The sequence below is a fragment of the Punica granatum genome, chromosome 5, assembly GCF_007655135.1.
Source record: "Punica granatum isolate Tunisia-2019 chromosome 5, ASM765513v2, whole genome shotgun sequence".
Lineage (NCBI taxonomy): Eukaryota > Viridiplantae > Streptophyta > Magnoliopsida > Myrtales > Lythraceae > Punica > Punica granatum.
In genome coordinates this window covers 11,039,701-11,060,577 of record NC_045131.1, presented here as the reverse complement: position 1 = coordinate 11,060,577, position 20,877 = coordinate 11,039,701, and the positions used below count along the sequence as shown (strand labels likewise).

At 37.9% G+C, this 20,877-nt stretch overlaps 5 protein-coding genes and 1 long non-coding RNA gene across 6 annotated transcripts; all 6 read left to right on the top strand.

Annotated features, from left to right (window-relative positions):
• Window positions 1–1,656: 1,656 nt before the first annotated feature.
• LOC116207310 lies at window positions 1,657–3,624 on the top strand. Its single transcript, XR_004156902.1, has 4 exons — window positions 1,657–1,881; window positions 2,683–2,750; window positions 2,936–3,086; window positions 3,357–3,624. It is a non-coding gene; the product is annotated as an uncharacterized LOC116207310 (long non-coding RNA).
• A 1,406-nt stretch (window positions 3,625–5,030) lies between these two features.
• Window positions 5,031–5,605, top strand: LOC116208962 (major strawberry allergen Fra a 1.06-like). Its single transcript, XM_031542539.1, has 2 exons — window positions 5,031–5,158; window positions 5,335–5,605. Exons 1-2 carry the CDS (start codon window positions 5,031–5,033, stop codon window positions 5,603–5,605), a joined length of 399 nt encoding a protein of 132 aa, XP_031398399.1.
• Window positions 5,606–6,651: 1,046 nt separating this feature from the next.
• On the top strand, window positions 6,652–7,503 carry LOC116207041 (pathogenesis-related protein STH-21-like). Its single transcript, XM_031539896.1, has 2 exons — window positions 6,652–6,964; window positions 7,054–7,503. The coding sequence occupies exons 1-2, from the start codon at window positions 6,781–6,783 to the stop codon at window positions 7,350–7,352; spliced, it is 483 nt and encodes a 160-aa protein (XP_031395756.1). The 5' UTR covers window positions 6,652–6,780; the 3' UTR covers window positions 7,353–7,503.
• A 1,607-nt stretch (window positions 7,504–9,110) lies between these two features.
• Window positions 9,111–9,965, top strand: LOC116207040 (major allergen Pru ar 1-like). The gene is made up of 2 exons (XM_031539895.1): window positions 9,111–9,359; window positions 9,458–9,965. The coding sequence occupies exons 1-2, from the start codon at window positions 9,176–9,178 to the stop codon at window positions 9,754–9,756; spliced, it is 483 nt and encodes a 160-aa protein (XP_031395755.1). The 5' UTR covers window positions 9,111–9,175; the 3' UTR covers window positions 9,757–9,965.
• Window positions 9,966–16,881: 6,916 nt separating this feature from the next.
• On the top strand, window positions 16,882–17,710 carry LOC116208549 (pathogenesis-related protein STH-21-like). Its single transcript, XM_031542042.1, has 2 exons — window positions 16,882–17,165; window positions 17,255–17,710. Exons 1-2 carry the CDS (start codon window positions 16,982–16,984, stop codon window positions 17,551–17,553), a joined length of 483 nt encoding a protein of 160 aa, XP_031397902.1. The 5' UTR covers window positions 16,882–16,981; the 3' UTR covers window positions 17,554–17,710.
• Window positions 17,711–19,066: 1,356 nt separating this feature from the next.
• On the top strand, window positions 19,067–19,996 carry LOC116208625 (major allergen Pru ar 1-like). Its single transcript, XM_031542157.1, has 2 exons — window positions 19,067–19,362; window positions 19,458–19,996. The coding sequence occupies exons 1-2, from the start codon at window positions 19,179–19,181 to the stop codon at window positions 19,754–19,756; spliced, it is 483 nt and encodes a 160-aa protein (XP_031398017.1). The 5' UTR covers window positions 19,067–19,178; the 3' UTR covers window positions 19,757–19,996.
• The last annotated feature ends 881 nt before the right edge of the window (window positions 19,997–20,877 follow it).

Sequence of the window (20,877 nt, the reverse complement as noted above, 5' to 3'; positions counted from 1 at the left end):
CTTCACACAGTGGGACCTTTGCCTGCTATGAGTGGAATCTTCAAAGGTGTCCTCCCAATGCCAAAGTCCACAATGGGCAGCTAATGAAACTCTCTCATCTTAATATAATAGAGGGGGTTCAGACATCAGAGCCTATATATACACTTAAAAAACTCTCATGCATCATTCACAACTCGATCTCTTGCTGTAGAACTAATATATATACTTCCTTACATTCTGGAAGAGCCAATGAAATAAGAAAATATCTTGATCTCAGAGTAACCCCATCATCTATAAAATAATCATTTTCCCTTTAATTGCAAGATTTAAAAGCTGTCTGCTTGACAATGCCCTCGAAAGTACACGGCATATACTGCAAATATCGCGATGTTTGTAGAGGAGACAAGATATTTTGTTTTTCCTTTATGCTGGTACTTGCTTCAAAAGAATCAGCCATTTCTGATTTCTATTGTACGAATGCTGGGATGTTAATTAATAAATACACGTACCCTATCCAAGTTTTACCTCTATTTATGAAATAATTTTCTGTTCCGGTCATTGCCATCAATTGAAGTGATATCATATCCGGCGAGATACAAAAATGAAAGTCCAGACCGATGGAAATGCTTGAGGAATGGGTTCCTTTAACGAATTTGGATCAATTAACGTGTGATTCCAATGCATAATCCATTGAGCTAAAATAACACAGTACATTCCTGAATATTTTTAATGGAGCATGCAGCAGCAACTCCATGAGCTGCACAAACCAATTGAAAAGTCTATCATCATTGATAAAGTTTTTATCTGCTACAACATGAACTTAAACAAAACCAAAAAAAAAAGAGGGAGATAGAAGAATCTCATTCATCTTTTTAATTGGCTCATAGTCGTAAATATATATAGTATTTTTGGGACTCTAAGTAGAATCTTACATGGATTTTAAGTTATCCGGGTTCAGATTCAATGGTGTGGGACTCTGCATATATCTTCAAATCAATAAATTTCGCTCCGAATAAATATTTTTGGTGTGCATCCCAATATCCAAAAGTCCAACGGGACCTAACTAATCCAGTTGCACTTCGAGCTGGATCCGTGCACTACAAATTTACCAGCATGATATGCCAGCAAGCCATTAAAAGAAAAACTATAGAAAAGATATTACTTTGGTCGATTGCAGGTCAAAGACATACAGTGACTGTCGTTGACCATTTTATATGATCAGAGGATGTGGTTAGTCTGGTCTGAAGCATACGATCCGTTAAGGAATGAACGTGAAAATTTACTTTGATTTATTTATGCTGCGGCTATCTGTATCAGTTAGATGTTGATTGTTGACTATCCAGAAGAAGGACGGATCCAAGTCCATGAGGAGATGAACAAGGAAGAAGAAGAAGAATAAACTAAAATGGCTGATTAGTCAACTGTCTATTGTGGATTGCTGTGAACACCATATATATATATATATATGTGTGTGTGTGTGTGTGTGCGCGCGCGCGCGCGCCATTATATGCATGTTATATATGTTATATCATATGTAATGTCTGACATGTGCATATAGGCCTATTAATTTATTTGGATCATAGCTGAGCCCATAAAACTATTTGTTTAAGCCCAATCTATTATCTATTATACCTACTAATCATGGCCACTGTATATGTTAAATCTGGTTTTGTCGAGAAGAAAGGAAGGAAAGGGGTTTTGAGGAAAATTATGTCTGAAACAGGGAAAGAGACAGAGAGGGAGTCAGCTTAGAACAAGTTCGGACACACACACACACACACACACAGAGAACGCGAGAACTTTAGGAAGAGCTAGGCAATGAGGGAGATCACGGAACAGAGTCAGGCAAGTCGAGAAGACATCATTTGAGTGGAAGAGTTTAGCTCGTTTTTATGGTAACGGGTATGCTAAGTATTCTGCTGAGATGGTTCCTTTGTTGTTTTTTTATTTTTCCTGATTAGATGTGTTCTTCTTGTTGTTTGAGATGAGTAACTGAATCCGGAGAAATTGGAGAAATGGTTTAATATGGAGTTGTGGGTTGATGGCTAATTGAGGTGGAAATATTGATGCTCTTGAAGGAGCTTTATTATTAAATTGCTTAATTTTATGCATTTTAATTTGGGTAGGTGACGGACTTGGGAGATATACATATATATGTATATATATATAAGCTTTTTCTTTCATTTGGTTAGGTCTTCCTTTATTTAGTTTTAATTGTTTTAGTAAATTGGGAAATTGGAAGGGTATCTCGAGTGTGTAAGTTTAGTTGCGATGGCTTAGCTAATCAATACGTGTTCTCTATGTATTTCACTGAAAGTCTCTTTGGGGTGTTGTCTATGTTGTGGGTCTGTAGTGGACTAGAAATTTGCTTCCTCATTCAGGTTGTCCTGCTTACAATCACTTATAAATTCTCTCTGGACTGTTGCTTAAATGATCAAGAAACTGATTTCATTAAGTTTTGAACTTTGAGGAAATTCTGATTTAGAATTAAGGTCATGGAGATGGCTGGAGTGGAAACTTTGATTTAAAGAGTCGATTTGCTGCCTTGCACTAATCTTGATTGGGTTGAGATTTTCTATTTTGGTGTGAATTATCTTTGTAAAGTTAAATTTCATCATGAGAAATCCATGGACAAATTAAGTTTAAAATATATAAGCATATCATATTTATACTTGATTTTCTAACTATGTTTATAATTTAAAGGAGCCAAGGAGACCAAGACCATACACTTAGAAGGCTCGACTCGTTGAGTTATCATTTTGGGGGTCTTTGTGAGTATTTTTATTCCACTATAAAATGAAGCTAAATCTTAAATTATTTTTATTAGTGCTTGTTTGAATGAGATATGTTGAAAGAAGAGGGAATGAGATATGTTGAAAGAAGAGGGTATGAGGATCTTGATGATTTACTCTAAATGAATTGGCTAATTGCGGTGTGGTGATGTTGTTATTTATAGCCATGGGACCGCTACAAAAAGGGACGCCTATACCACTGATCCAACGGGATATAAAATGGATGCCTAGACTCCTACTGTCGAAGGATAACGGGCAGCCCCCGTTTATGAGAAATAAAATGAGGAATTTGTGGATAATGAGTTCGGGGTCAAGGTACCATCGAAACTCTGTCGCAAGGATTGCGACCCTATGGCTAATATATGTTGCTTAAGAATGATTGTTTGAGTTATGTAATATTGAATTGGTTGGTAAGAGAAAGGTTCGAGGTTGAAAAGTATGTTTTTATGTCATTAGTAAAATTTGACATAAGCGATATGATTGTAATTGTTGATGTGAATGCATAAACAAGTTTAATACTTCATTTTATTGTGAAATTTTATACTCGTTAAGATGCAACTCACACTCCCTGCATATATTTTTCAGATGAGTTAGAAGCTAGACTCATAGCACGAGAGAATCTTTTTGGACATCGGGAATCAGTATGAAGGATTTTGCAGCTAAACCTACTCGTAGTATAGGTAGTAAGTTCATGTAGAATGTTATAAATATGTTACGACCTCAAACTTTTTGTTAAGTTGATTTACTGATGTTGGTAAGAAAGAGTACTGTCTTGAGATGTATATAAATATTAGAGGTTGTTGCATTGGTTATATATATTTGGGAGTCTATGGAAAGCATGCTCTTATATGAATAGATTATGTTTTATAATGGATATCGAGGAAATTAGGGGAAACTCCGTCGAAATTTCGGGTCTTGACAATTGCTCAGAACTTCTTTGAAATTCCTATTTTCTAATGATACTCCACTCTTAAGTAAAAAAAAAAAAACTAATACTCCACTTCAATAACCATATTGCTCTAATAGAAAAAAGAAAATGTCCTTAGTTTATTTTTCAACTTCGCCCTTGATTCATCTTTTCTTTTTCAATATTGTCCTCAAGATTACACGGTTACTCCAATTTGGTCTGGTTGTTTAAAGCACTAACAAATCTATTGACTTGCAAATTTTTTTGAATATAAAAATTTTATAAAATTGAGAAAATATATATATAAAAGAAGAAGAAGAAGAAAGAAGAAGAACGCTTGCAACTACTCTGTTCAAGATTGTCGGTGACGATAAATGTTCTTAATTATCTACAATGGGGGGTATTTGCAGTCAATGAGACCCCACCCATAACATCGATATCTTAAACTTGGATCTCTGAAATCTTAGTATCAGAGATGGAGGCTTTGTTGGCAATCATAGCACCATCCGAGGTTATAAACCATGCAACAGCCATAAACTTAGTGGGAATGTTGGCAGCATTTAGTGCGGCACACAACTTTCGTATATAAATTTACTACCATGAAAATTTTTAATGAATAATAAAATAAGTAGTCCTATTTTATAGTTCTATTTTAAGATTTTTTTTCTCAAAAATATTGGTCGGTCGTAGGCATATTCTTCAAGTGTTAATTTTAGCAGTTTCGGATATTAATCTTAACGAGTGGAGGTCTAGACGAAAAAAAAATCCTTGCTCTAGACTTTGAGAGCCTTAATGGTTTTCTTTTAAATTTACAAAATTAATTTTTACAAATCCAGTATAAAATTAGATTACTCAAGAATAAAAAATGTAGACACCCGCACAATGCGCAAGTTACATGACTGGTTGTACATTAACGGCAATTTGAAGCAGTGAAACTTAATGGTCACTCGGGCTCTTGCCTGGTCATAGCTAGTCTCCTGATTCCCTTTATCTTTTCAAATGGATCCAACAAATGAATAATTATTTGAAGATTGTTTATATTAAAAGATAATTGTCTATTTATTTCTTATGGAATCAGGATAAATTAATATATACCTTCTGACCATCTGAAAAAGCTCCGTCAGCCCATGGAAAGAAATTTGTTAAGCCGATCGGTCCATTATGGAGTGCCCTGAAGTGAGAACACCAATGTTTTAAGGGGAAATGATTACACTATATAAACCCGGAAAATTAAGAAATCTTCACCATCATCTGAAAAATCTCCAGACTGACTGAGCCTTAGACCACCAGCAAGCCCTTCCACCTCATATAATTTATCTGATTCAGCTCTTCCTTTTCCTAAATACGAAAAAATGGCCATCGCCTGCTTCAACCAGGAGCTCAAGACCGGGACTGCTCCATTGAGGATGTTCAAGGCTCTGATCCTCGACTCCCACAGCCTCATCCCCAAGATTGCCCCCCAAGGTATTAAGAGCATCGAGTTCATCCAAGCAGACGGTGGTGCCGGAAGCATAAAAAAGACCAACTTTGCTGATGGCTAATGATTTTGAAAATTGTCTTCTTTTACTTCCTGTACATGATGTCATGTTTCATGCTTAGTAATTCAATTTCCCTACTTTCTATAACGGGTGAACACTTGAAGTGGTTGAAGCACAGGATCGACACAGTTGATGCAGAAAAGCTTGTATGCAAGTACACCTTGATCATGAGTGATAGTGCATTCAACAAGATCGAGTCGGTTGTGTACGAGGTGAAATTCGAAGCTTCCAGTGATGACGGGTGTATCTGCAAGATGACGAGCAAGTACCATGTGAAGGCCGGTGTGGAGCTGAAGGAGGAGGACATCAAGCATGGCAAGGACAAAGCCACGGGACTCTACAAAGTTGTTGAGGAATACCTCGCAGCCAACCCTGATGCCTATGCCTAAAATAGACAGTAGACGAAATTAAAGAAGATTAGAACAACTAAGTAGACAGTACATAAGCTCTCAGGGTAACCAAATTCCAAGCCAAACTTTTGTTAAGCGTAGGCTTCGGGATTGGCAAGAAGGTATTCCTCGACAACTTTGTAGAGTCCCATGGCTTTGTCCTTGCCCCGCTTGATGTTATCCTCCTTCAGCTCCATGTCAGCCTTCACATGGTACTCGCTGGTCATCTTGCAGCGACACCCGCTATCACTGGAAGCTCCGAATTTTACCTCGTACACAACCGACTCAATCTTGCTGAATGCTGTGTTGCTCTTAATCAGAGTCTACTTGCAGACAAGCTTCTCTGCATCAATAGCTTCGATCCTGTGCTTCAGCCACTTCAAGTGTCCACCTGATACAGAAAACATGCGGAAGAACAAGAGCTTGTTAGATTTCTCAGACTAAAATTATCAGCAACAGTACATTTGACAAATGTCATTGTGTTGTTTGCACATAACGATCAGCAAAGTTGGTCTGCTTAATGCTTCCAACCCCACCATCTCCCTCAACAAACTGGACATTCTTGATGCCCTGTCAGGCGATTTTGGGGATGAGATTGTGGGAGTTGAGGATCAAAGCTTTGAACATTCTCGATGGAGCGATGGAAGTGGTGAACTTCTGAGTGAAGCTGGTTACAGCCATTTTCACCTCGAATTAGAGGAACAGAGCAGAATTTGTGTAGTCGAAAAAAGAAAAATGCTTGCTGCTTCTACAAATTAGTGTTTATCATTCAAGTCGATGCATGGAGAAGGTTTGTATATGATCATTTGATCTGATCAATGTCCGATGAGCAACCAAGATATATATTATCTGGATCTGGACCCTTTTGTTTGAATCATTAATTTTATTTCTATTGTCAGCATAGAATTTAGCCGATGAAATGCGACCTTTAAATAAGTGAATAAACTTTCATGAAAATGATAAAGTGGGACATTTCCAGCTCGGTGGAATCATCAATTGACAAAGTCCACAATGGACTGCTACGAGACTCTCAGCAGAAGCCTATATATACACGACCAAAATTTGTGCATTATTCACAACTCAAGCTCTTGCCTTAATTAGAACCCACAGATCCTTCTTGCAGTCTTCGGAATACATTAACGAATGCTTCTTCTTTTTTTCACCTAACTGGAGATATGGCAGCCACTTGCTTCACCCAAGAGTTCACGACCTCTGTTGCCCCATCTAGGATGTTCAAGGCACTGATCCTAGACTCCCACAACCTCATCCCGACCATTGCCCCTCAGGGGATCAAGAGCATCCAGTTTGTGGAGGGAGACGGTGCTGCTGGTAGCATCAAGCAGACCAACTTTGCCGATGGTTAATAGAAATTACCTACTCTTTTTTTTCTTACCACCTGATTTGTCCAACCGGTGCAAGTATTCTCATTTGGCTACCTTCTATGGCAGGTGGCCACTTGAAATGGCTGAAGCACAGGATCGACGCAATTGATGCAGAGAAGCTTGTATGCAAGTACACTCTGATCGAGAGCGATATCGCATTCGACAAGATCGAGTCGGTGGTGTATGAGGTGAAGTTTGAAGCTTCTAGTGATGGTGGGTGTGTTTGCAAAATGATGAGCGAGTACCACGTCAAACCGGGTGTGGAGTTGAAGGAGGAGGACATCAAGCAGGGCAAGGACAAAGCGATGGGACTCTATAAAGTTGTCGAGGAATACCTTCTTGCTAATCCTGAAATCTATGCCTAAACGAGCATCTTACTTGTTTTTATTTGCTGGAATTTACATCGTATTGTTTCCTATATTGTTTTTTCTCCCCCATATTTGGATGTTTTCAATGTTTTTCACTTGATATAAATGTATGGAAGGGGCATTGAAATAAGAAATTTTTTTTATCTTAGAGTAACTCCATCCTAATACTCATACAACAAATCGGCCATTTCTAATTTCTATTGTACAAGTGCTGGGATGTCAATATATAGACATATCCAAGTAATACCTCAGATCCTCTGTTTTTGAATCTTTTCGTTCCCTTGACATCAATTCAAGTGATGTCATATGTAGCGAGATACAAAAACTGGATAGTAAGAGAAAAGTCCATATCGATGAACCCGGATGGAAGGAAATGCTCAAGGAATGGAGCACCATGCACTGCACAAGCGAACAGGAAAGTCAATCATTTATTGATAAAAGTATTTATCTGCTAAAGCATATACTCATGGGGGGGGGGGGACACAGACACAGACACACAGGAGCTTCATTTCATATTGTGAACTGGCTAATTGTCGTAAATATAGCATTTTAGGGGCTATAAGTACAAATATTCATGGATTTTAAGTTACGAAGAAATTTCCTGTGAAAAAGTCAACAGCATGCTATGCCAGAAAGCAAAATCTTAAATTTCCAGCTGTGGCACAGAGGTCATATACAGAACCATCTTTAAGGGATTTGGTCCAACTCTACACAAAATCTTAAATTTCCAACTGATAAATGGCAGTACACAAACATTTCGCTGCACTCGATACTGGGCTTGGTACGGTGCCACAAGGGTGCGTACCCCGCTTTGTACCAAAGAGCTCAAACTAATAAGTAGTAGTACCTAAGTCAGTCCATGAATCTTTTCCTTTTGGGCCAGTGTGGATTAAATTTTGTTTTGACTCCCAACTTAAAAAAGAAAAAGAACGCTACAAAAGTAAATTTCTTTTGAGTGACTACCGCAAGTCATAGAGATACGGTGACTGCCGTTGACCAATTGATTTAATCCTAGGATGTGGCTACTCTGGCCAAAAGCTTGTGATCTTTTAAGGAATGAACGCGAAGGTTTTTTCATTAATCAATTGTACGCATTGATGTGGAAAGAAGAATGTAGATGATCTTTATTTGGATGTTGATTGTTGACTTTATCTAGAAGAAGTACGTATACGAGGGAAGAAGAAAAAGAATAAACTGACGGAAAGGGCTGATTAGTCAACGGTCCATTCTGGATTGCTCTGAACTCCTTCGAACTTAATCATTTTTGCCTATAGGCTAATTGCTCTGAATAATTAAAGTGAAAAGATTTGAGTTATTGCTCTGAATTGTCGAACCCCATCAATCTCCGCTTAATATTTAACTAAACTGGTCGGGTAATTCTCGCTTAAACCACCAAACAACGGAACCAGGAACATCGGCAACTGGAAAAACAGCGCCGCGTCTAAGTTTTGCAAGCTGCAACTCACCCGCTTAGAATCTTGCTTGTCATGGCCTTCTGATTTATTTATTTATTTGTTGTTCTATTCGAATGGATCCAACGAATAAATAATCATGTGCGTAGATGTTCAACATTAGTTAAAGAAACTTGCACGTCACTTCTCATTAATGGAATTAGTAGATAAATTAATACCTTCTGACCATCTAGAAAGCGCACGTTGCTGGTGCTGATCAGTCCATTATGGAGTGCCAAGAAATGAGAACACCAATGGTCTAAGGAACAAAAAGTTGCACTTTATAAGCCTAACCAATTCAGCAATCTTCATTATCAAGCGCTTCTTGTCGAACCTGATAATTCATCTTATTCACCCTAAGTACGAAAAATGGCCGTCACCTGCTTCACCCAGGAGTTCAGGACTTCGATTGCTCCATCAAGGATGTTCAAGGCTCTGATCCTCGACTCTCACAACCTCATCCCCAAGATTGCCCCTCAGGGTATTAAGAGCATCGAGTTCGTTGAAGGAGATGGCGGTGCTGGAAGCATCAAGCAGACCAACTTTGCCGATGGTTAGTGAGTCGCATCACGCATGTCGCCTTATTATTCCTTCTGGTACTTGATTCCGCGACGTATACGAGTATTCTGAATTTGGTACATTCTGTAATAGGTGGACACTTGAAGTGGCTGAAGCACAGGATCGATGCGATAGATGCTGAGAAGTTTGTGTGCAAGTACACTCTGATCGAAAGTGACATAGCATTTGATAAGATCGAGTCAGTGGTGTATGAGTTGAAATTCGAAGCTTCGAGTGATGATGGGTCCATCTGCAAGATGACCAGCGAGTATCACATGAGAGCAGGTGTGGAGCTGAAGAAGGATGACATCAAGCAGGGCAAAGACAAAGCCATGGGACTCTACAAGGTTGTCGAGGAATACCTTCTCGCCAACCCCGACGTATATGCTTAAACAGAGTGTTCTTCACTCTTGAGTGCCTTTTTTCTTTACCTCTTCCCTTTCTTAGGTGTCTGTTCGTTGGCGAAAAGTCATCAAGCAAGACCAGTATTTGAGATTTCGCAGAATTTCATTTTGGTAAATTAACAGATTATATTTCTGTTGTCTGCAAGATATCTCACAAAAGAAATGAATCATTCTTGACATTGTTTCTAAAGCAGCAATAAAGCCATCTTATCTCGAGAAAAGGCTATCGATATGAAGAAATCATAGCATCATCAGATCACCCAGTCCAAGGACTTGAGGAAATTCTTAGTTGGATTAACTATGGATTTGCAATAAAACTGTAAGATCTTTGAGTTTCTAACCACATACTGTCTACGTTATCTTTTTCGTTTTTTCGCCTGGAGGTAAAAAGAACACTGCCTGTACTTCTGAAAGTGTGGGAAAACGTCACACCCCATTTCTGGCACTTGGAATGTGACCGGCGGTTCACTAAGAGGTCAACACAGCAAACGAAACCATCTAGCAAAACATCTATTTATGAACTTCAAAGTTGTCTTTATTAAAGCATAGTACGAATAATCTCCAGAAAGGACGCTGCAAAACGAAGTCTTAAAGTGAATGTCCCCGATAGTATAAAACTCCTCATAACTCCCAAATTCTAATAAATCTGAAAAAAACTGAAGGCCAGTATCCTCTAAACTCTTCCATAACAACCTTCTAGTAGTTTAGCTCTCCAAGTCTGTCGAATCCGAATCTGGGGGAAAATTATAAATGGGGTGAGCGCTCCACATGCTCAGTGAGTAACCAAAACTCACATTTACCAGATCAAGCATCGAATAAAGAAATTTAACTTCTTTCTAAATACCCTGTAAAAAGAAGCAATCATAATAATCAGTTCCAGACAATAGTTCTGAATCATGCAGCATCTAATTTCATAAACGCATTATTCAATCATTACGGAAGTTCAATAACTCAAGCATTCAAACATTTCCTACAATACTTAAATTCAGTGATTCAAATATACTCGTACAACATAAACTCAATATTCGGACACCGATATCAAAACAAATCTGCCCATCACCATTGAAACTACTGTGACACTTCGTCCTATCACACAAACCCGAATACTAATTCATATCACATTTTCCAATAATAAACAAAAATCAATAATCTAATATTCGAATAATTTCCAATACTCAAAAATAATACCATAAGGCGTAAGTAATTAATATAAATAAAACTATCGTAAATCAATAACTCAATATCCACAATCTTTCTGTACTTCAACAAATTCAATAAAACAATATCACTTGTCAATGAGCCTTCGATACTTGATCCTTACTTTAAAATCAGAAAATCAGTTTCGTGTTCAAACAATAAATGTTTCTTAATAGAATAGTAGTCCACATAACTTTCGTGGCATGAGTAAAAATAACATTTTGATTTTTAGCAAACAATAGACGTGAGTCTGGGTTACCTACCTCGACTGCTGCACGAATTATCAACTCACAGATGAAGATCCAAATCAGGAAAATGAACCTAAAATTAAAGTATAAAGTCAACTACTAATTCGAATTTCTAATTCAACCTTCTTGAAGTCAAAAAAGACTAAAATACTCTTATTTGCTGATAAAGGGTCATGACTGGATCTGAATACTCTAAACATGATTTACCAAAACTCAGCACTTTTAAAATCAATGTTATGGTTCAAGATTCAAATTTCGGAAAAATAATATTTTCAACTTAAAAGACCGATTTTGAATTAGTTGACACCAATTACACCCATTTCCAGTACAGAAACTGTTTCATAATTTTCTGGAAATAAGAACAAAATATCCGACCACATACTTCAGCTCTCACAAGAGCCAAAAACCCGACAATATAATTTATTTCCAAAAATACATTAAATGCCAATATTTTCAGAAAAATCCCAAAAACCTACAGAAAATAGGAAACTGAAATACAAGTTCGCCAGCACAAAAATCATTAAAATCGGACATCAGGGCCCGTCAAAAGAGCCCCCAGAATTTTCTGTTCATCGCAAAAACGAACAACTCTAAACAGCCTATCGGCCAACTTTGGGAGAGCGATACTCTCTCCACAAAACTCCGTTTACTGTGTTCTAGGTGTGTACAGAATTCTCAAACAACAGGGTACAGCTTAAACCCAAACACGCAATTCCAAGATATGGAGAAAACAGGTCGGAAATCTAGCTCGAATTCCACTGTTCATCATGTCTGCAGTATCTTGAAAATGCGATATTTCTCAAACGACTCAACCAAATTTGATTCTGTAAAATCCTATAGCATCCTAGAGACCTTACCAATGATCATAGGTAGGAATTTCGGTCAGTAAACATAGCCATGATGATCTGTCATTAACGTGGCAACAAGTTTTCTCTCTCTAGAACTTGATGAACCAAGCCAAACAAACTTAGAAAAGAGGCTTAAGACTCATTGAATAGAACCGAAATGATGCTCTAAGGTCGAGCAATCAGTGCCCATCGATCTGCACCTCTGCTTCCGGGGCGTCTTCGTCTCTCTCTGCCTCCTCTCAGTCTTCTCTGTCTCTTCCTGCTCTCTCTGTCTCTTCTACAGAGTCCAGAGAATCAAATGAGCATTCTAAAAACTAGTGGCTGACCTCTTGAATGCTGGTCATTGAACGTCGGTCGTTCATGGGCATTTCCTCCCCTTGCGTTACAACGTTTTAGAGGACTACAGTAGATACTTTCTTGAATTTTCTTTTGGCAAAATCATCAATTGGTCCCTTAACTTTTTCTTCCATACAAACTGGTCCTTAAGAGTTTAAAATTAAGGGACAAAAATTTCGGTTATTACAAAAAAAAAAAAAAAAAAACAAGCGCATGGGTTGCTCTCTGGATTATTGAACAGCACAGCATAGGCTAGGGCTCTTAGTCAAGTTCGGTGAGATCTTTCCTGGGTTTGATGTGATATTTTTCTTTTTCGGGTCATGATCAATCACAAGCATGGATTGTTATGGTTGATAGTACCATCTCAATACCTAGCAGATCTGGAAATAGATCACCCCAAGGACCCCTTTGTGCCGATAAGAAATGCTTGTGATTCCCAAATATTGCAAAGAAATTGCTGCCAAGTAATTTTAAAGAAAAGGAGGGACGAGCCTGGATATCTATCTGAAACCGGAATCGATCAAGCAGTTGATTCACAGATTCACATGAACTCCACAATATTGTCACAAGTTGAGAACAGTTGAACTTTGCGGGTTGAAACATGGGCAAAGGAACAGCATTGCGTGAGAAACGAGAAGTGTGATCTTGTCATTGTCATAGTGAAAAGAGTCATGATGAGGATGAATCAATGATCTCATTAAAGACGATTGATGTAATCTGAACATTAAGAATTACAAAGTTTATCGTGTCTGCTAAGAACATTACTTATTGGAGAACATTGATCACTTGAGTGGGCACTTCTGTACACGAACTAATATTATTTGCTTTTGTGCTTTTACAAGGTCTTTAGACAAAACCATATATTTCGTGAAAATAACTCTGCACTTTAGAATAAGATGAAGTGACACTAATCAACATCCTTGCTGTAAAAATTACAAGAATACGTTTTATAGATCTGTTTTGCCAGAAACAAGCAAAGCCATGAACTGAAAGAGGAAAAACCCAAAAAAAAAAAAGAAGAAGAAGAAGAAAAAGAAAACGAGAGTAGTAGAGCAAACTATAACGAGCTTTCGTGTTAACCAAACTCCAAACCACACTCATTTGAGCATAGGCGCCGGGGTTGGCGAGCACGTATCCCTCGACAACTTTGCAAAGTCCCATGGCTTTGTCTTTGCCTTGCTTGATGTCCTTCTCTTTCATCTCCACACCCATCTTCACATGGTCCTCGCTGGTCATCTTACAGACACACCCGCCGTCACAGGAAGCTTCAAATTTTACCTGGTTTGCCACTGACTCAATCTTGTCGAATGCTATGTCGCTTTCGAACAGACTGTACTTGCAGACAAGCTTCTCTGCCTCAATTGCATCGATCCTGTGCTTCAGCCACTTCAAGTGTCCACCTCGTACAGAGAACATGCAGAAGCACAGGTGCTTGTTAAATTTCTCAAACAGTGACCAACAGTAAATTTTAGAAATGTTGAAATGTTTTCCATAAGAAAAAAATGTCGAAATGTTGCTTAAATCTTATCATCAGCAAAGCCGGTCTGCTTGATGCTTCCAACACCCCTTCTCCCCCAACAAACTCAATGCTCTTGATGCCCTGTGGGGCGATCTTGGGGATAATGATGTGAGAATCAAGGATCAATGCTTTGAACATCCTCGATGGAGTGACCGAAGGGTGAACTCTTGGGTGAAGGTGCTAACGGCCATTTTCGCCTCGAACAAGAGGAACAGGGCAAAATTTGTGTAGTCAAAGGGAAAAAAAAAAAAAAGTGCTTCTTGCTTGTAGTACAGCCAGTGTTTAAGCTTCGAGTCGGTGCAAATGGTAAAGTCCGTGCACATTTATATAGGAAAAACTATTATCCTTTTTCTGCAAAAACTCCATGGTGCGTTTGGTTTAAGAGTTAAAATAATTTTAATTTTGATTGTGGAAAATGAAAAATGATTGTGTAGTGTATTGAGTTAAAGTTAAAGTTAAATTTTTTTATTTGAAAAATGTGTATTTTTGTTGTATAGTGTGTTGAGTTAAAGTTAAAGTTAAAGTTGGGGTCCAATGTTTCATAGCTCTCCACAATTGACTCATCAGATGGGTTTCACTTCTATCAATAGCTGTGTTTGTTCTTCTATTCATGGGCCTACATTCCTTTTCTAGATACATTCCTTTTCTAGATGTCCTTAATTAAGATATCTGTTGATGCTTCCCGTTTGTAATATCCTAAATTTTTTTTCAACTCAAAATGTTCATATTTATATTTTCTTGAAGTATTTGTTAATTACAAATTTTTAATGTGATTAATTATATAACTTTTGTTTCCATTGAGATACTAGATAATCTTCAAATTCCTTTACATGTGTCTCCCTCTGGTTGAGCTTATTCTTTGAACTTTAATTGGTGATCTACTTCTACCGCCTTAGTCTTCTCTTTTAAATGGCCTTTCGTCAACTCTTCTCGGCTATTTCCGTTTTCACAGCCAAACCATTACAGAGAGACCTTGAGAGGCCGAGAGAGAAAATTGAGGGAAAATTATGAGAAAATTTCTAGAAATAGAAAACATTCGTTTTTTTACGTTTGATATTTGGGGGATAGCTTGTTAAGGTGAGTAACTTATTCCTAATCTGGTATTTTTATCGTGATTATAATTACTTTATTAGAACTACATTGTATGTCTATGTCAGTTTCACGGATCATGCATGTATTTTTATACGATTGATTATGATATTTGAAAATGAGTAGTGAGGTTTGAGTTGTGTAATTGAGATTGATGGTAGTTGGTAAGTCATGTATCGCCCTGAACCAGTCGTAAGTCGAGCAATAGGAAATGACTACCTAGAGCAGAGAGGCTACCAGCGTGGGGCTACCACTGTGGTGGGGAGCTGAAAACGTGCATATTGACGATCTGAGCTCTAGAGGTCTCGACGATATTTTATAATATTACTGAATTCGTGTTATGATCCGACTAGTTTAGGTTGTGATTATTCACTGGGCGTCAAGCTCATTCCTTAAAATATGTTCTCAGTTCTTTTACAGGTCAAAATGGCGGTGAAACTATGGCATTTTATCGGGATTTTCACTCATTCCGTCGAATTTGTGATTTTTTGAATATTCATTATATGTATGAAAATTATTAATCGATTTTCACCGTATAAATTATCGGATTTTACACTGTTAACGAACAAAATATTAATTTAAGGTGCAAAATTTGAGTTATCAACACATTGATCTCTAGCCAATGTTTAAAACCCGGCCCGGCCCAGCCGGTTGGACCGGTTGGCCCATGACCTATTGTTTTGTCCGGGCCGGGGTTTAACAAAAACCCACTTTATCTTGAAACCCAGCAAAAATCGGTGGACCCGGTTGACCTGCCCGTTACGGTCGAGCCAATTATTTCGTGAGAAAATCTTTCCTTTCCCCAATTAAAATCTTAAATATCTTCGGATATCGGTTTTCAACTCTCAATTTTATTGTTATTGGAATCAAATCTTTACAGTTTATAGGACACGAAGTAACGAAGCCCAAGATTCTTGATGATGATTTTGTAATTGATTTGTCTTTCCTTTGACAGTGGAATGGATGACGGAGATGAAAATCATGAGGCTCGAGACTGAAGATGCATTGATTACCAATATTGTTAATTTTGCTAAGAAAATTGTTAGTATTTTTCTTTTTTAAATCGTTGGCACTGATTTTAATAAATTGGTTGATAACTTTCAATTTTTTAATGGATTAATTATGTTGTTAACTATGGTGTTAATTACTGGGTTATAACTTATAATAACCAAATACTTTATATAGTTATATAGTTAGACATATTTATAGAATAATGCTACATATTTAATTTGTTATATAATTCCTTATAATTTATTGAAATTTTAAAATACAAAATAATTAAACCAGTGGTTGAACCAGATGACCCATGACCTGGCAAAGAGGCTGATTCGATGCCCGGATCGGGTTTGGAAACATTGTCTCTAGCTTGGATTTGCCCATTTGGTCCAAATTGATCAACGTGCCACATTCTCTTATGAGAACGAAACTATTAAAATAAATATTATTTTTTGGTGTGAACCGTAGTATCTGGAACCCCAATTGGACCCCGACTAATTCAGTCGAGCTGGGTCGGCCCACTAAGAGGTAAAACTTTACCAGTGTTGATTTTCTGCATTCACAATAACTCAAACCCAAGACCTTGGTTAAGCGAAACAAACGTCAAACCGCTTGAACGAATCCACGTTGGTAACCAACATACATATTATATATGTGGACCCTTGAGACATTTATATATTTTGATATTTGTCAGCTGAGAATTAAGCATATAAAATATCCAAATCAGTCATAGACGGCTTTTCACACTGTAGGACCTTGCTTGCCGGTTGGAATCTTCAAAGGTGTCATCAATGTGAAAGTCCACAATGGGCAGCTATAGAACTCTCATCTTAAACAGGAGGAGATAACATCGGAGCCTATATATACAACCAAACATTATGCATCATTCACAACTCAACATCTTGCCTTAGAACCAACACGTCCTTCTCATATTCTTCGAAATACACTGAAAATTCTTGTATTTTCACCTAGCCGGGGATATGGCGGTCACTTGCTTCAACCAAGAGTTCACGACCCCTGTTGCTCCATCTAGGATGTTCAAGGCACTTATCCTCGACTCCCACAACCTCATTCCCAGGATCGCCCCTCAGGGTATCAAGAGCATCGAGTTTGTGGAAGGAGATGGTGCTGCCGGTAGCATTAAGCAGACCAACTTTGCTGATGGTTAGTAGAAAGTACCAACTTTTTATTTCTTACTATGTACCTTATATGGATGGGAGGAAGTATTCTGATTTTATTACCTTCTATGACAGGTGGACACCTGAAGTGGTTGAAGAACAGGATCGACGCAGTGGATGCAGAGAAGCTTGTATGCAAGTACACTCTTATCGAGAGTGGCATTGCATTCGACAAGATCGAGTCGGTTGCGTATGAGGTGAAATTTGAAGCGTCTAGTGATGGTGAATGTGTCTGCAAGATGATAAGCGAGTACCACACCAAAGCTGGTGCAGAGCTGAAGGAAGAGGACATCAAGCAGGGCAAGGACAAGGCCATGGGACTCTATAAGGTTGTCGAGGAATACCTTCTCGCCAACCCTGATGTCTATGCTTAATTGAGCATATTTCTAGTTTTTCTTTGCAAGAATTCATATCGTGTTTTTTATGTTTTGCTTTTTCTTCCCCTTTGGATGTTTACAATATTTGTTGCTCGATACTTTATATAAATGTGCGGAAGAGCCAATGAAATAAAGAAGAAAAATATTGATCTCAGAGTGACTCCACCCTTTCAGTACATCTTATTCAGATCCTCTGCTTATGAGCTTTTCCATTCTCTTGCCATCAGTTCAAGTTATATCATATCCGAGAGATAAGGAACCTGCAGAGAGTAAACTGAGGAAACTTCATGTCAATGAATCTAAATGGACGGAAATGCTCGAGGAAATCGATCACTTTACAAATTTATGTCATTTTAGAGGTGACGGTTCGATTGCATATTGCATCAAACTAATTGGCAAACCAAATTCGTAAATTCGTAACGTAATCTTTGATTCATCTGTCTAAAATACATGCTCAGAGCTGAAGAAGCCAACAAAAAAGTTAATCATTGATAAAGTATTCGTCTCCCAAAAAGTATACTCGAACAAATAGGTCAAAAATCATAAATATAGTTTTGCATGAATTTTATTTAAATTTTTACCTGTTTTAAGTTATTCGGGCAAAGATAGAACACCAGCATGATAGACCAGCAAGCAAAAGAAGTATGAAACAGAACTTGCTTTGAATGACTGCAAGTCAGAGAGATAAGGAGACCGTCGTTGACCATTTGATTCGAGGATATGTGATTCGTCTTGTCAGAAGTATGATCTCTTATAGGAATGGACGTGGAAACTTAAGCGATTTTAATTGTTGGTCCACACTGATGTCGAAAGACGTAGATATCTGAATTGGAGGTTGATTCTTGACTTTATCTAGAAGAAGTACGAGGGAAGAAGAAGAATAAAATAAAAGGGCTGATTTATCAACTGTACGTTGTGGATTGCTCTGAACTACTTCGAATTTAAAAGTATTTTGAGGCATATTGCTGGTGAAAGATTTGAGTTAAATTCGTGTTCAGCATTGAAAAGCTGATACATAAATTATCTAGACCCCTATACTCTTATTAAGAAGATTGATTCAGTCGGATAATTCTTGAATAATCCACCAAACAATGGATCTGGGAGCATCAGCAAATGGAAACAGAGTAGGCAGCTAAGTTTTACAGGTAGCACATAGCTACAACCGGCTTCGACGTAAATCACCTGTCGCACATTAAGCCAGATATCAAACAATTAAACTTTATACAATTTTTGACTGTCGAATATTTCTAGTTTGGTTTTTTTTCTCTTTATTTTTTTGTTCATTTCAAATGGATTCAATAAATGAATAAATATTTAAAATTCTCTATATTAAAAGAAAATTATTGGTCAGTACTTAATGGAATTGGAATGAATTAATACCTTCTGACCATCTAGAGAAGCTCGTCGGGTCCATCATTGCTGTCTGTGCCGATAAAGAACAGTCCATCATGGAGTGCCATGAAATGAGAACACCAAGTTTCAACTTGCCCATATAAACCCGTGCAATTTCCATCGCCGAAGGCACACCATCTGACAGCTTAATCTTAGAGCATCAGCAAGCAGTTTTTTCTCTCACCATTAGCTCATCTGATTCACTTCTTCCTTTTTCCTAAATTCAAAAAATGGCGGTCACCTGTTTTACCCAGGAGTTCAAGACTACGATTGCTCCGTCGAGGATGTTCAAGGCTTTGATTCTTGACTCCCACAACCTCATCCCCAAGATTGCCCCGCAGGGTATTAAGAGCATTGACTTCATTGAAGGAGACGGTGGTGCCGGGAGCATCAAGCAGACTAACTTTGCTAATGGTTTGTAACATTTCAAAAAGTTCTCCTTTTCCTCGCTGTAGATGATATCACAGTTTAATCAAGTAATTCAAAAATGTTCCTGCCTTTTATAACAGGTGGCCACTTAAAATGGTTGAAGCATAGGATCGATGCTATTGATGTAGAGCAGCTCGTGTGCAAGTACACCTTGATTGAGAGTGATATTGCATTCGACAAGATTGGGTCGGTGGTCTACGAGGTGAAATTTGAAACTTCAAGTGATGGTGGGTGTCTCTGCAAGATGACGAGCGAGTACCACGCGAAGGCCAGTCTGGAGCTGAAGGAGGAGGACATCAAGCAGGGCAAGGACAAAGCCATGGGACTCTACAAAGTTGTCGAGGAATATCTCGCAGCCAACCCTGAAGCCTATGCCTAAACAGATTGTTCTTGACACTTGAGTTGTCTGTCACGTAAAAGTTTTCACTGTATCAGTATTGTTTTTCCTCCTCGTTTTTCTTTACCTCTTTTTTTTCTTAAGTTTTCTGGTCATTGGCAAGAAGCTTTCAAGCAAGCCATCATTTCATATTTTCGTGGAATTTCATTTCGGGAGATTAAGAGATTTGTGTTGTTTGCAAAACATGAAAAGAAATGAATCACCCTTGATGTTCCTGGAGCAGCTGTGGCATCTTTATTATCTCATGAGCAGGATATCAGTACAAAAAATCACAGAATCATCCCGTCGCCAATCCTCAATCCGATGACTTGAGTGAGAGAAGTATGAGATATATGGAAATAAACTGTCAGATCATTAAGTATGACACCACCTATACTTCTGAATGTATGACAAAGGCATGTCAAATTGCTGTATACGAGCAGCAATAATCAGCATAGGCTAGGGCTCTTAATCAAGATCGCTGAGATCTTTTCTGATCGACATGATTTTTCTTTCACTCTCTTTTATGGTCAATGATCAATCACAAACATGGAGTTCAATGTTCCAAAGATATTTTGAAGAAGGAGGAGGAGGAGGAGGAGAAAAGAAAACCATCTTAAAGAGATCAATCTACCAGTTGAATTACAGATGCACCATATTGTTGCAAGTTGAAAACAAAAGAATATAATCAGCATCATGTTTCGGCACTTCAGAATACCAATTAAGATAGTATTATCTCTTTCATTCCAAATAATAGTATTGACTTTTTAAATAGCTCTTCTAGCCAGTGTCATATAATCAGCATCATGTTTCGGCACTTCAGAAGATGAAGTAAATAGTAGTCTGATTATAACATTTTGATGAAAATGATCCAATTGTGATCGATGTCTAGCTGTAAAATGACAAGAATACGTTTTATTTATCTGATTTGCTGTAAACAAAACAAAGCCATAATCTGAAAGAGCAAAGAGTGTCAAGAAAAAAGAAAGGGGAAAGAGAAGTAGACAATACATGAGCTCTGAGATTAACCAAACTCCGGACCAATGATTCGGTCTTGTCAAATGCAATATCACTCTCAATCAAGGCGTACTTGCACACCAGGTGCTATACATCAATAGCATCGA